Source organism: Macaca fascicularis, chromosome 14, assembly GCF_037993035.2.
Source record: "Macaca fascicularis isolate 582-1 chromosome 14, T2T-MFA8v1.1".
NCBI classification, from domain to species: domain Eukaryota; kingdom Metazoa; phylum Chordata; class Mammalia; order Primates; family Cercopithecidae; genus Macaca; species Macaca fascicularis.
Window position 1 is genome coordinate 58,040,411 of NC_088388.1, and position 14,849 is coordinate 58,055,259.

Below are 14,849 nucleotides of genomic sequence, written 5' to 3' on the forward strand. Positions count from 1 at the left end.
TCTTGTTTGATTATATATGAATTAATTTTTTTTCTAGTTCTGGGAAGACTATCATTGGTAGTTTAATAGGAATAACAAATTGCTTTGGGCAGCATGGGCAATTTAATAATACTAATTTTTTCCTATCCATGAGCATGCAATGTTTTTGCATTTGTTTGTGTCATCTCTGATTTCTTTGAGTAGTGCTTTGTAATTCTCATTGTAGAAATCTTTCACCTGCCTGGTTAGCTATATTCCTAGGTATTTTATGCTTTTTGTGAATGGGAATGCCTTTCTGATTTGACTCTCAGGTTGGCTGTTGTTAGTGTATAGGAATGCTAGTGGTTTTTGTATGTTGATTTTGTATCCTGCGACCCTGCTGAAGTTATTTATCAGATTAAGGAGCTTTTGGGTTGAGACATTGGGGTTTTCTAGGTACAGAATCATGTCATCTGCAAACAGAAATGGTTTGACTTCCTTTCTTCCTATTTTAATGTCCTGTATTTATTTCTTTTGCTTCATTGCTCTTGCCGGGACTTCCAATACTTTGTTGAATAGGAGTGGTGAGAGAGAGCATCCTTGTTTGTGCCAGTTTTCAAGGGGAATGCTTCCAGCTTTTGCCCATTCTGTATGATGTTGACTGTGAGCTTCATAGTTGGCTGTTTTCATTTTGAGGTCGCTATTTGTCTGTTCAGAGATTCCATTTCTTCCTGATTCAGTCTTAGGAGAATGTGTGTGTCCAGGAATTTATCCATTTTTTTCCAGATTGTCTAGTTTGTGGGCATACAGGTGTTTATAGAAGTCTCTGATGATTATTTGTATTTCTGTGGGGTCAGTAGTAATATTTCCTTTGTTGTTCCTAATTGTGTTTATTTGAATGTTCTCTAACACTACAAAATACTTAGAAAATGAATATTTGTTGAATGAATGAAGCTGTTTACTGTTTTATATTTGCAGTTTAGTATTCTTTAACCTGAAGTATCAAAGTAAACTTAGAACCAATATTTGACTATGATATAATGCATTATATTATACTCCTATTAATTATCAAATGAAAGTGCACCACCTCCTAGACAAAATGAAAAAAATTGATCATCTGAGAATTGACAAACTCTTAAAGATTATGTGTGTTTTTGTGAGTTGAACTGCTCAATATTCACTTGAGAAATGTGATAATGATTCCTGCTGCTTCAAATTCACATTTGAATCTCTAGAATCTTCAGAGATTTATCCCCAAAGGCAAAAAACAATATAGGGTGGCTACTATAGAATGACAAGGAATCTACATTTATAAGTGTAAGATGATTAAATTTTTTGTTTGTTTGTTTTGAGATGGAGTCTCACCCTGTCGCCCAGGCTGGAGTGCAGTGACGCGATCTCCACTTATTGCAACCTCTGCTTCCCGGGTTCAAGCAGTTCTCCTGCCTCAGCCTCCCGAGTTGCTGGGAGTACTGGTGTGCACCACTGAGCCCAGCTAATTTTTGTATTTTTAGAGATGGGGTTTCACCACGTTGGCCAGGCTGGTCTCGAACTCCTGACCTCATGGTCTGCCCACCTTCGCCTCCAAAAGCACTGGGATTACAGGCTTGAGCCACTGCACCTGGCCAGATGATTAAATTTTTATTTCACAAGGTAAGACTTTGGATTTGTGGGCGAATCTGGTGTAATAAATTTCATTTTTTCCATTTGAGAACACTTTATTCTCTAAAGTTGTGTGTGTACTCACAAGTCACAATTAAGAAACAAGACAGATGTAATCTTGCAATTAGCTAGCAAGTAACTTTAGCTGAATTAAATTAAGTTTCTGCAGTCAATTTAGTGTGAATTAACAGACATAAGTCAGTTTACCAAGACTCTTCATTTATCCACCCATAAGAACAGATACTCACATGGTCTTTTACTGCTGTCTAAACTTGGCACTCAGCCATAATGCTAATATAAATTAACTAACAGTGAGTCTCATTTTGTCACCCAGGCTGGAGTACAATGGTGTGATGTTGGCTTACTGCAACCTCTGCCTCCCAGATTCAAGTGATTCTCCTGCCTCAGCCTCCTGAGTAGCTGGGATTACAGGCATGCACCACTATGCCCAGATACTTTTTGTATTTTTAGTAGTGATGGGGTTTCACCATGTTGGCCAGGCTGGCCTTGAACTCTTGACTTCAAGTGATCCACCCATCTCAGCGTCCCAAAGTGCTAGGATTACAGGTGTAAGCCACCATGCCCAGCCAAAGACTGTTTTTTTTTTTGGAGACAGGGTCTCCCTCTATCACCAAGGCTAGAGTGTAGTGGTCCACTCTAGCCACTACATGGCCCACTGCAGCCATGGCCCACTCTAGCAATCATGGCCCACTGCAGCCTTGACCTCCCAGGCTCTGGTGATCCTCCCACCTCAGCCTCCTAAGTAACTGAGACTACAGGTGCACACCACCAAGCCCAGCTAATTTTTAGAGGTGAGGTTTTGCCATGTTGCACAGGTTGGTCTCAAATTTCTGGACTCAAGTGATCTGTCCACCTCAGCCTCCCAAAGTGTTGGGATTACAGATGTGAGCCACCATGCCTGGCCCAACTAGACACTTCAGAGAAAGATAAGGCTGTAAGACCAGACAGCTTGGAGATGAGGGTCAAGCTGGCCATCAGCAGAGTGTCCTTGGTAAACTTCTTATATTTCTAGGCTGAAACTTTGTTCTTCTGTATATTATGTCCAAAATAATATGATTTGATTCTATAATACTTCAATTTGTTAACACTGTTATATTAGGAAATGATTTGGTTTGACTAAATATCTTAATTATGTTCTGAATATTAATCATACAACATTTTGCATAGTGGTTAAATTGATATTTCAACCTACTTGATATAATAATATTTTAACTGGAAATAATAAAAGTAGTTAATCAATGTATACTAGGTGACTTCATTCATAAGCACAACTTGAAATTCCTATTTCTTCCTTGTCCTATGAAGAAAATCGTATGTCTCTTTTAAAAAACTAGTGTTGTTTAAGTGGTAAACATTATAAACTATGTAACTAGCTAGGCATCTCTTTTATACATCAGTTGTACATTTCAGAGAACTGAAATGTTAATCTGTTATCTACTGATTTTCAAGTGTACTAGATTTCCTGGTAAATATTTTCCAACTATGCTATAAATGTAATGGTTATACAATTTTATACGAATTACATTGTACAATTTTATACAAATTACATTAATAACATAGTTATTATGGAAATTGACTGGATTCAAACTACGTGGGATTCAGATCTGGACTCTACCACTTGCTATGTAACCTTAGGAAAGTTACTTAACATTTTCAAACTTAGTTTCCCTATCTATAAAATGGTAATAATAAAAGTGCTTAATATTATTTTATGGAAATTAAAATAGGTACGTCTGTATATATAATGTATATAATACAATAATATATGTTATATATTATATACATATAGATATAATTCTTAACCCTGAGCCAGTATTTTGATAGGCATTCAGTAAATGTTAGCTAATATTTAAGTTTTCATTAATCTTACATTAATATATTTTAATCATTTTTGTTATATGTACCATACCTTTTATTATTCTTGTAAGTCTTATGTTTTAAAATCTTGTGTTTCTTCTAAAACAGATTTTAAAATACAGAAAGACTCATTACCCACAAATATATAAACAATGAAACCCTAAGGTAAAAAAAAAGTCTAAACTTTCCTTGAGTGATACGTCTGTTCATATTAACCTTCATGTATATATTAATGAAGATGAAGCCATCAAATTTATAACATTTTAATGTGCTGTTCTCATCATGGGTTCATTTAGTCAGCAGCTACTCCATCTCATGGATTCCCTGAAGGACGGGAACCGCACTGCTCTGACAGGGTTCATCCTATTGGGCTTAACAGATGATCCAATCCTTTGAGTCATCCTCTTCATGATCATCCTATGCATCTACCTGGTAACCACATCTGGCAATCTCGGCATAATTATTCTTATCAGAATCTCTTCTCAGCTGCATCATCCTATGTATTTTTTTCTGAGTCACTTGGCTTTTGCTGACATGGCCTATTCATCTTCTGTCACACCCAACATGCTTGTAAACTTCCTGGTGGAGAGAAATACAATCTCCTACCTTGGATGTGCCATCCAGCTTGGTTCAGCGGCTTTCTTTGCGACAGTCGAATGCTTCCTTTTGGCTGCCATGGCCTATGACCGCTTTGTGGCAATTTGCAGTCCTCTGCTTTATTCAACCAAAATGTCCACACAAGTCAGTGTCCAGCTACTCTTAGTAGCTTACATGGCTGGTTTTCTCATTGCTGTCTCCTATACCACTTCCTTCTATTTTTTACTCTTCTGTGGACCAAATCAAGTAAATCATTTTTTCTGTGATTTTGCTCCCTTACTTGAACTCTCTTGTTCTGATACCAGTGTCTCCACAGTTGTTCTCTCATTTTCTTCTGGCTCCATCATTGTGGTCACTATGTGTGTCATAGCCATCTCCTACATCTATATCCTCATCACCATCCTGAAGATGCACTCCACTGAGGGGCGCCACAAGGCCTTCTCCACCTGCACCTCCCACCTCACTGCAGTCACTCTGTTCTATGGGACCATTACATTCATTTATGTGATGCCCAAGTCCAGCTACTCAACTGACCAGAACAAGGTGGTGTCTGTGTTCTACACGGTGGTGATTCCCATGTTGAACCCCCTGATCTACAGCCTCAGGAACAAGGAGATTAAGGGGGTTCTGAAGAGAGAGCTTGGTAGAAAAATATTATCTTAATGATGACTATTTTTTGTAGAATTTAATATAATGATATCCCATAGATATAATAATAAAAGGAAATTGAGTGCCTGTCATTGAAATATATGTTTATATATAGTTAACTAGTACAGAGCTTTTTAGTATATGCAGCTAGTGGATTTTCAGACACTAAGTAGTAAATCAGAGGTCCATAGTTAGTTACCTTTAATAAAATTAAGTTAAATGTATAATTAACAAAAACAAAATGTTTCACATGACAGAATACTTAATATGCTAAAAATTTAAAAAAATGTTATTCACATTTATTTTTCAAAAGTAGTTATTTGCTGTAAGTTGAGGTTACTATACTTTAAAATCATTAAGACTGTGTCCATTTTCAACAGCAGCTTATCCTGAAATGTGTGTGATAACTAGAGTTATGACTAATTACATTCTGTGAGGAAATGACAAAGTGGAACCAGAAAATACAATTGCTAGGATCATTTTTCTTGCAGTAAGTTTATCTGTTGGGGATGGGCTTTGTGGACCCATAAAATTCTAAACTGTGTTCTTGACCTCTGAATTTGGCCTTGGATATGTGAAGTCTCTAGAAAAGTAAAGGGGAGATGCCCCTGAGTTACCTGTGGAATCCTCCATCAGGCCAAAAGAGGTGACTTCCTCTGCAGGGATCATCAGTGTTCCTGAACTCGTTAAGGATTGAGTGGAATAAACTCTTGTAGTGATTTGTTCATAGTTAGATCCACAGCCTGCTAAGGATACTTAAGGGAAGTGGACCGTTCCATCCCAAATAATCTTAATCTTCCTCTATATGCCAATGACTACCACATTTGTTTCTCTTTCCTCATCCTCTCTTCGGCTCCTAACTTGCTGTCCTGCTGTAATATGCACCATCATTGAATCAATGTATTATTATTATTATTTTTGAGACAGATTCTCACTTTGTTGCCCAGGCTGGAGTGCAGTGGTGCAGTCTCGGCTTACTGCAGCCTTGAGCATTTGGGCTCAAGTGATCCTCCCATCTCAACCTCCTGAGTAACTGGAACCACAGGCATGGGCCATCATGACTAATTTTTAAATTTTTTTGTAGAGACAGGGTCTCCTTATGTTGAGCAGGCTGGTTAAACTCCTGGGCTTAAGCAATCCTCCTGCTTTGGCCTCCCAGAGTACTGGGATTACAGGTGTGAGCCACTGTGCCCAGCCCGAATCAATTTACTGATTCAGAAACCTTATAGTGATTTATTTTTTTCTTCTCTACACTCCTACACTGTGTTACAAATTCTTATACATTCTGAGTCCAATATTTACTTACAGCTTCTCTTCATCTTCATTGTCAGCACTTTGATTTCAAGTTACCACGTCTTACATTTATTTTACAATAGTACCCCTGGATATCTAATTATTATGTGTCAACTTGACTTGGCTATGGTGCCCAGTTGTTTGGCTGAACATCAGGATAGATATTGCTGCAAAGGTATTTTTTAGATGTGATTAACACTTAAATCAGTAGCTTTGACTGAAGCAGATTACCCGCTGTAATATGAATGGATCTTTTCTAATCAGTTGAAGGCCTTAAGAGAAAAGAATGAGGAACCTTCAAAGAGAAAGAAATTCTGCCTCTAGACTGCCTTTGGATTCAAGACTGCAGTATCACCTCTTGCTGGAACTTCCAATCTGCTCATCTCCTCTGTGTATTGAGGATTTGCTAGCCACCAAAATAATTGCATAAGGGTAATTCTTAATTTCTCTCTCTCTCTCTCTCTCACACACACACACAAACACACACACACCCTTCACATACACAGACACATACACACTCACACATGTATACACACATCCTATTGAATCTGTTTCTCTGAAGAACCTTGACTAATAAACCCTAGCCAGCTTTCTACTTTGTTTCTCACTCTCTTCCAATCCTCAATATGCTAACCATAAATTTAAATAGATTAGTTCAGATCCTGAATATGGCCTTTTTTTTTCATCTCTCACCACTCTTCCTCTCGGCCCTAAGCACAAAACTCTAAAAACTAATTATTTGGTCTTGTTTGGTCTTATTTCAAATCCTTAAACATGTGTATTTTCTTTGATGTCTCAAGACCCTCTTATGTGCAGTACCTCTAACTGAAACACATTTCCCCTCTCACCTGGGTAATGCTTACTTACGCTATACATACCAACCTAAATTTTATTTCCCCTCATGTAGGAAGCCTTCTTGGGGCTCCAGATCAAATCAGGTATGATATTTTTCCTCTTTTCCCATGTATCTGATTTTCACACAGTTCCTGGAAAAATAAAAACTCCTCCAGAGCTATATATAACTGTGAGACAGTAAAAATACAACTAGCATGTGTATTGTGGGTGTTCCAGAAGGACAGGAGGATTAAAGAGGGACTGAGCAAGTATTCAAAGAAACAATAGCAAAAAACTTCCTAAATTTTGTGAAAGACATATAGAGCACAGATTCGGGAAGTTGAGAAACCTCAAATAGGATACGCCCAAGGAAATCCATGCTAATTAAATTTTAAAAACTAAAAACAGAAAAGCCTTTAAAGAACTAGAGAGAAAGAATTTATTCTTATAGTGGAAAAGCATTTAGAAAAGACAGAGAGTTTCTCATCTGATACCATAAAAACAAATGAGGGTGGAATATTTTTCTTTTTTTGCATTTTTATTGTATATATTTAAGATGTACAACATGATGTTTTGGTATACAAGTACGTAGTGAAATAATAACTATATTCAAGCAGACTAACGTGTCTATTACCTTACATAGCTTTGTGTGTGTATGTGTGTGTGTGTTTGTGTGTGTGTGTGGTAGAAGCACCTAAAATCTACTCTCTTAGCATACTTTTAGTATACAATACCCTAACTATAGTCCACATGCTATATAGCTGTAGACTTAATTCATCCTACGTAGCTGCAACTTTGTACCTTTTGACCTAGATCTCCCACTTCCCCCACACTTTGCTCCAGTCTACTATTTTTTTCTATCTACTGAACATTTTTTTCTTACATATAAGTGAGATTATGCAGTATTTTTCTCTATCTTCTTTATTTCACTTAGCATAGCATCATCCAGATTCATCCATGTTGTCGTAAATGAGAGAATCTCCTTGTTTTCTTTTAAGGCTGCGTCATATTCCACTGTGTATATGTAACACAATTTCTTTATCTATTTACCCATAGATGGGCACTTAGGTTATTTCTGTATCTTGGCTATTTTGAATAATGTTGAATGAACATGGGAGTGCAGATATCTCTTTGTCATCCTGATTTCATTTATTTTGTGAATATACCTAGAAGAAAGATTGCTGAACTATATGTTAGTTCTATTTTAAAATTTTGGAGGAAACTCCACATTGTTTTTATTATAGCTATACCAATTTATCTTCCACCGACAGTGTACAATGGTTCCCTTTCCTTCACACCCTAACCAACACTTGTTACTACTTGTCTTTTTGGTGGTAGCCATACTTTCAGGTGTGAGAAGATATTTCATTGTGTTTTGATTTGCATTTTGCTGAAGGTTAATATTGAACACCTTTTCAAATACATGTTTCAAATGTATATAGGCCATTTGCATATTTTCTTTTTGAAAATATCTATTCAGGACTTTTGCCTATTTTTTAAACCCAGTTATTTGTGCTTTTTGTTGCTATTAAGTTGTGTGAATTATATATATTAGATCTTAACCCCTTATAATATACATGTTTTGCAAATAGCTTCTCCCAATTCTGTCTTTTCATTTTGTATTCATTGCTGTGCAGATTTTTAGTTTGAAGTAGTCCCAATTTTTTATTTTTGCTTTTGTTGCCTGTGCTTTTGGTGTCAAATCTAAAATTAATTGAGAAGACCAACATCAAGGAGCTTTTTCCCTATGCTTTTCTCTAGGAGTTTTATAGTTTCAGGTATTTTGTTTAGATCTTTAATCCATTTTGAGTTGATTTTGTGTATGGTATAAGTAAGCATCCAATATTATTCTTTTGCGTGTGCATATGCAGTTTTTCCAAAACCATTTATTAAAGACACTATTCTTTCCCCATTGTGTATTCTTGGTGCCCTTGTGGAAAATTAATTGACTATATATGTTGATTTATTTCTTGTCTTTCCATTTTGTTCCATTGGTCTGTGTGTATGCCAGTACCATACTGTTTTGATCACTTTAACTTTGTAATATAATTTGAAATCAGTAAAAGTGATGTTTCTAGCTTTGTCTTCTTTGCCTAATACTGCTTGAGTTATTTGAACTTTTTTGAGGTTCATAAGAATTTTATGACTTTTTTTCAATTTTTCTAAAAAGATCATTGTAATTTTGACAAATTTTATTATGTCTATAGTTTGCTTTGGGTGGTATCTATATCTGTCAATCCATGAACAGGGATATTTATTTGTTTCTTCTTCAATTTTTTACATCCTTTTTAAAATAATTTTTCATGTATAGATTTTTTACCTTCTTGGATAAATTTATTCTTAAGTATTTTATTCTTTTGGTGCTATTTAATATTATAAATGGGATTGTTTTCTTAATTTATTTTCACATAGACCTTTGTTCATATAAAGAAGTACAACTGACTTTTCTATGTTGATTTAGCATCCTGCAACTTTATTTGATTCATTTATTAGTTCTAATGTGTGTGTGTGTGTGTTTGCCCGTAGTCTTTAGGATTTCATACAGATATGATAACGTTATCTGCATACAGATACGTTGCATCTTTCTGATTTGGATGGCTTTTATTTTTCTTTCATGACTAATTTATTTGGCTAGGGCTTCCAGTACTATGTTGATTAGAAATGGTGAGAGTGTGCATCCTTGTCTTGTTGCTGATTTTAGAGAAAAATATTTCAGCCTTTCACTACTGAATATGATGCTAGCTGTGGGCTTGTCATACATGATCTTCGTTATGTTGAGGTATATTTTTTGATACATAATTTTTTGAGAGTTTTATCCTGAAGGGATGTTGAATGTTGTCAGATACTTATCCAGCATTTATTGAGGTGATCATGTGATTTTAATCCTACATTCTGTTAATGTGGTGTATCATATTTATTGTTTCCATATGTTGAACCACCTTTACATCAGAGGGATAAATCCCACTTGATCATCATGTATAATATGTTGTTGAATTTGTTTACTAGTATTTTATTGAACATTTTTGCATCTGTATTTATCAGGGTATTCGTCTGTAATTTTTTCTTGTAGTGTATTTGTCCATCCTTGATATCATGGTAATGCTGACTTCACAGAATAATTTTCAAAGTGTTGCTTTCTCTTGAATGTTTTGGAAGAATTTGAAAAGATTGGCATTAATTATTCTTAAATGTTTGGTAAAATTCACGATCCATTTTATCCTGGGTCTTTCTTTCATGGAAGATAGTTTATTACTGATTCAAATTCCAAACTCCTTATTGGTCTGTTCAGATTTTATTTTTATGTTAGACATACGTAAAAAATATAACACCTATGTTTCTAGGAATTTATCCATTTATTCCAGGTTATTCAATTACTGGTGTATAATTTTTCACGGTAGTCTCTTTGTATTTCTGTGGTATCAGGTGTAATGTATTCTCTTTTAATTTGGATTTTATTTACTTATGTCTTCTCTTTTATTTTCTTAGTCTAAGGGTTAGCCAATTTGGTTAATTTTTACTCAAAAAATCTCTCAATTTGTTGGTCTATTTTTTTCTATTTTTTTTAATTCATTTCAGCTCTGATATTTGTTATTTCCTTTTTTTAAAGCACACTTTGGGCTTAATTTGTTTTTCCTTTTCTGGTTCCTTGAGGTGTAACATTAAGTTGTTATTTGCAACTTATTCATCTGACTAATATGGATAATATTAATATGGGTTTAATATCCAAAGTCTACAAGGAACTTAAGCAAATTTACAAGAAAAAAATGAACTACCCCATTAAGAAGTGGGCAAAGGACATGAACAGACACTTCTCAAAAGAAGACACTTATGCAGCCAACAAACATATGAAAAAAAAGCCCAACATCACTAATAATTAGAGAAATGTAAATCAAAACCACAATGAGATACCATCTCATGCCAGTCAGAATGGCAATTATTAAAAAGTCAGGAAACAACAGATGTTGGCAAGGCTGTGGAGGGATAGGAATGCTTTTATACTGTTGGTGGGAATGTAAATTAGTTCAACCATTGTGGAAGACAGTGTAGTGATTCCTCAAAGACCTAGAACCAGAAATGCCATTTGACTCAGCTATCCCATTACTGGGTAAAGACCCAAAGGAATATAAATCATTCTGTTATAAAGATACATGCATATGTTTGTTCTTTGCAGCACTATTCACCATAGCAAAGACATGGAACCAACCCAAATGCTCATCAATGATAGACTTGATGAAGAAAATGTGGTACATATACACCAAGGAATACCATGCAGCCATAAAAAGGAACAAAATAATGTCCTTTGCAGGGACATGGATAGAGTTGGAAGTCATTATCCTCAGCAAACTAACACAGGAACAGAAAACCAAATGTTTTCACTCATAAGTGGGAGCTGAACAATGAGAAAACATGGACACAGAGAAGAGAACAAAACACATCTGGGTCCTGTCAGGGATGAGGGTGGGGGCAGGGAGAGCATCAAGAAAAATAGCTAATGCATGCTGGGCTTAATCCTAGGTGATGGGTTAATAGGTGCAACAAGCCACCATGGCAAACATTTACTTATGTAACAAACTGCACATCCTGCACATATACCCCAAAACTTAAAATAAAGTAAAATTTAAAAGTTGTTATTTGAGATCTTTCTTTTTTTAATGTAGACATTTACCACCATAATCCTTCTTAGAACTACTTTTGATTTATTTAGTAAGTTTTTAGATATTATGTTTCCACCTTCATTTGTCACAAGATATATTTTTATTTCCCATTTGCTTTCTTCTTTGACTATTGGTTGTTCAAGAAAGTGATATTTAATTTCCACATATTTGTGATTTTTACAATTTATTTCCTGTCATTGATTTCTGGCTTCTTACCATTGTGGTCATAAAAGATGCTTGATATGATTTTAATCTTTTAACATTTATTAACACTTGTTTTCTTGCTTTACATATGATCTATCCTAGAGAATGTTTCATATGCATTTGAGAAGAATGTGTTTTCTGTTGCTGTGGGATGCAATATTCTGTATATGCCTGTTAGGTTCATTTGGCCTAAAATCCATAGTCCTTTTATTGTCTTTGTGTCTGAATAACTTATCTGTTATTGAAAGAAAAATATTGAAGTCCCCTGGAAGTATTGTACTGCTGACTTTCTTCCTTCAGATTACTTAATAATTGCTTTATGTATTTAGGAGCTCTGACCTAGGGTGCCTATGTATTAATTATTGCTTTTTCTCTTGGTAAATTGCCATATTTATCATATAATTATCTTCATTGCCTTTTGTGACAGTTTTTGACTTCAAGTCTATCTTATCTGATATAAGTATAGCTATTGCTGCTGTCTTTTGGTTTCCGCTTGTGTGGTATATCTTTTTCCATCCTTTCACTTTCAGTCTATGTTTTCTTTAAAGCTGAACTGAGTATCCTATAGGCAGGATACAGTGCATGTGCATTTGAATACATTCAGTCACTCTATGTCTTTTCTTTGGATAATATAGTTCATATACATTTAAAGTAATCTGATAGGTATTTACGATTGCCACTTTGTTAACTACTTTTGTAAATTTTGTTTTCCGGTTTACAGATTTTTTTTCTTTCTTCCTTTCTTGCTGTCTCCCTTTGTGATTTGATGATTTTCTGCATGCCTTGATTCTTTTCTCTTTATCTTTTGTGTATCTACTATAGATTTTTGCCTTGTGGTTACCATGAGGCATATATACAACATATAGTTACAGCATTTTATTTTGAGATGACAATAACTTCTACCACATAAAAGCTTGGCACTTTTGCTTCCTCTCTCATATTTAAATGTTTTTGATGATAAAATTTACATCTTTTTATGTTGTATATGCGTTTACAAATTTTTGCCGTTGCAGTTATTTTTATTGCTTTTGCCTTTTAACTTTTAAAATAGACTTCTGTTTTACCAACTATAATTACAGCATGAATATTATGAATTTTACTACATGTCCATGGTTACCAGCAAATTTTATACTTTCATGTGTTTTCATGTTATTAATTAGTGTCCTTTCTTTGTTGTTGTTGTTGTTGTTGTTTTCGTTTTACTTGATGTTCTGGGATACAAGTACACAATGTGTAGGTTTGTTACATAGGTATTATGTGTGCCATGGTGGTTTGCTGCAGCTATCAGCTCATCATCTAGGTTTTAAGCCGCCACATGCATTAGCTATTTGTCCTAATGCTCTCCTTCCCCTCAACCCCCACTTCCCGACTGGCCCTGGTGTGTGTTGTTCCCCTCCCTGTGTCCATATATTCTCATTGTTCAACTCCTACTTATAAGTGAGAACATGCAGTATTTGGTTTTCTGTTCCTGTGTTGGGGCAGCGCTCCTTTCGCGGGGGCACTAGCTGTGGGGGGTCTATTTCTGTAAACCCCTGATTTGGCAAAGGATGAATAAACATAAACTGACACACAGATATTCTGCTTTGCCAGTACAGCTGAGGGTCCCAGCTGCTTACAGGCTTCCTGCTGAGTCCTGTAAACAGCTGTGACTCACTCACATTTATTCAGTAGGATTAACTGACAAAAACTTGAGTCAACACCATTGGAGGGCAATTGACATTGTGGACTTCCCAATTAAAAGCACTTAAGCACTGGAGGTACATCAAAGGTTAGTCTTAAGATGATATGAGTAAACAAGCTAGCTAGGTAAACTACTCCGCCTTTCTTTATTACTATTTTAATTTGTTTAACTAAAGGTAAAGGGATCAGGCCACCTTCAGCTGAAGGTGGAAGTTATGCAAACTTCTAACCGAAGTTATAACTCAAGTTATGTAAACTTCTAGGCCTTCCAAGAAGATTTGTGTCTATTTCTATAAGTATCTCTAATATTTTTCCCACCGGCCTGATTTAACCCCAACACTGTTAATCTGCTGAGGATGATGGCTTCCAGCTTCATCCATGTCCCTGCAAAGGACATTATCTCATTCCTTTTTATGGCTGCATAGTATTCCATGGGGTATATGTACCACATTTTCTTTATCCAGTCTAGCATTGATGGGCATTTTGGTTGGTTCCATGCCTTTGCTATTGTAAATAGTGCTCCAATAAACATATGTGTGCATGTGTCTTTATAGTAGAATAATTTATATTCCTTTGGGTATATACCCAGTAATGGGATTGCTGGGTTGAATATTTCTGGCTCTAGATCCTTGAGGAATTGCCACACTGTCTTCCACAATGGTTGAACTAGTTTACATTCCTACCAACAGTGTAAAAGCATTCCTATTTCTCCACAGCCCTGCCAGCAACTATTGTTTCTTGACTTTTTAATAATCACCATTCTAACTGGCATGAAATGGTATCTCATTGTGGTTTTGATTTGCATTTCTCTAATAATCAGTGTTGAGCTCTTTTAAATATCTTTGTTTGGCCACATAAATGTCTTCTTTCAAGAAGTGTTTGTTTATGTCCTTTGCCCACTTTTTGATGGGGTTGTCTGGTTTTTTTTCTTGTAAATTTGTTTAAGTTCCTTGTGGATTCTGGATATTAAGACTTTTGTCAGATAGGTAGATTACAAATTTGTTTTCCCATTCTGTAAGTTGCCTGTTCACTCTGATGATAGTTTCTTTTACTGTGCAGAAACTCTTTAGTTTAATTAGATCCCATTTGTCAATTTTGGCTTTTGTTGCAATTGCTTTTGGCATTTTCATCATGAAGTCTTTGCCCATGCCAATATCCTGAAAAGTATTGCCTAGGTTTTCTTCTAGGGCTTTTATGGTTTTGCGTTTTACATTTAAGTCTTTAATCCATCTTGAGAAAGGGGTCCAGTTTTTATCTTCTGCATATGGCTAGCCAGTTTTCCCAGCACCATGTATTAAATAGGGAATCCTTTTCTCATTGCTTATTTATGGCTGGTTAGATGAAGATCAGATGGTCATAGATGTGTGGTATTATTTTTGAGGTCTCTGTCCTTTTCCACTGGCCTATATGTCTGTTTTGGTACCAGTGTGTCCGATATTG

The 14,849-nt window shown here is 35.5% G+C and overlaps 1 protein-coding gene across 1 annotated transcript; it reads left to right on the forward strand.

Annotated features, from left to right (window-relative positions):
• Positions 1 to 3,813: 3,813 nt before the first annotated feature.
• LOC102139517 (olfactory receptor 5P2) lies at positions 3,814 to 4,758 on the forward strand. The gene is given in 1 exon segment (XM_005578724.3): positions 3,814 to 4,758. A coding segment is annotated over 1 exon segment (945 nt).
• Positions 4,759 to 14,849: the final 10,091 nt, after the last annotated feature.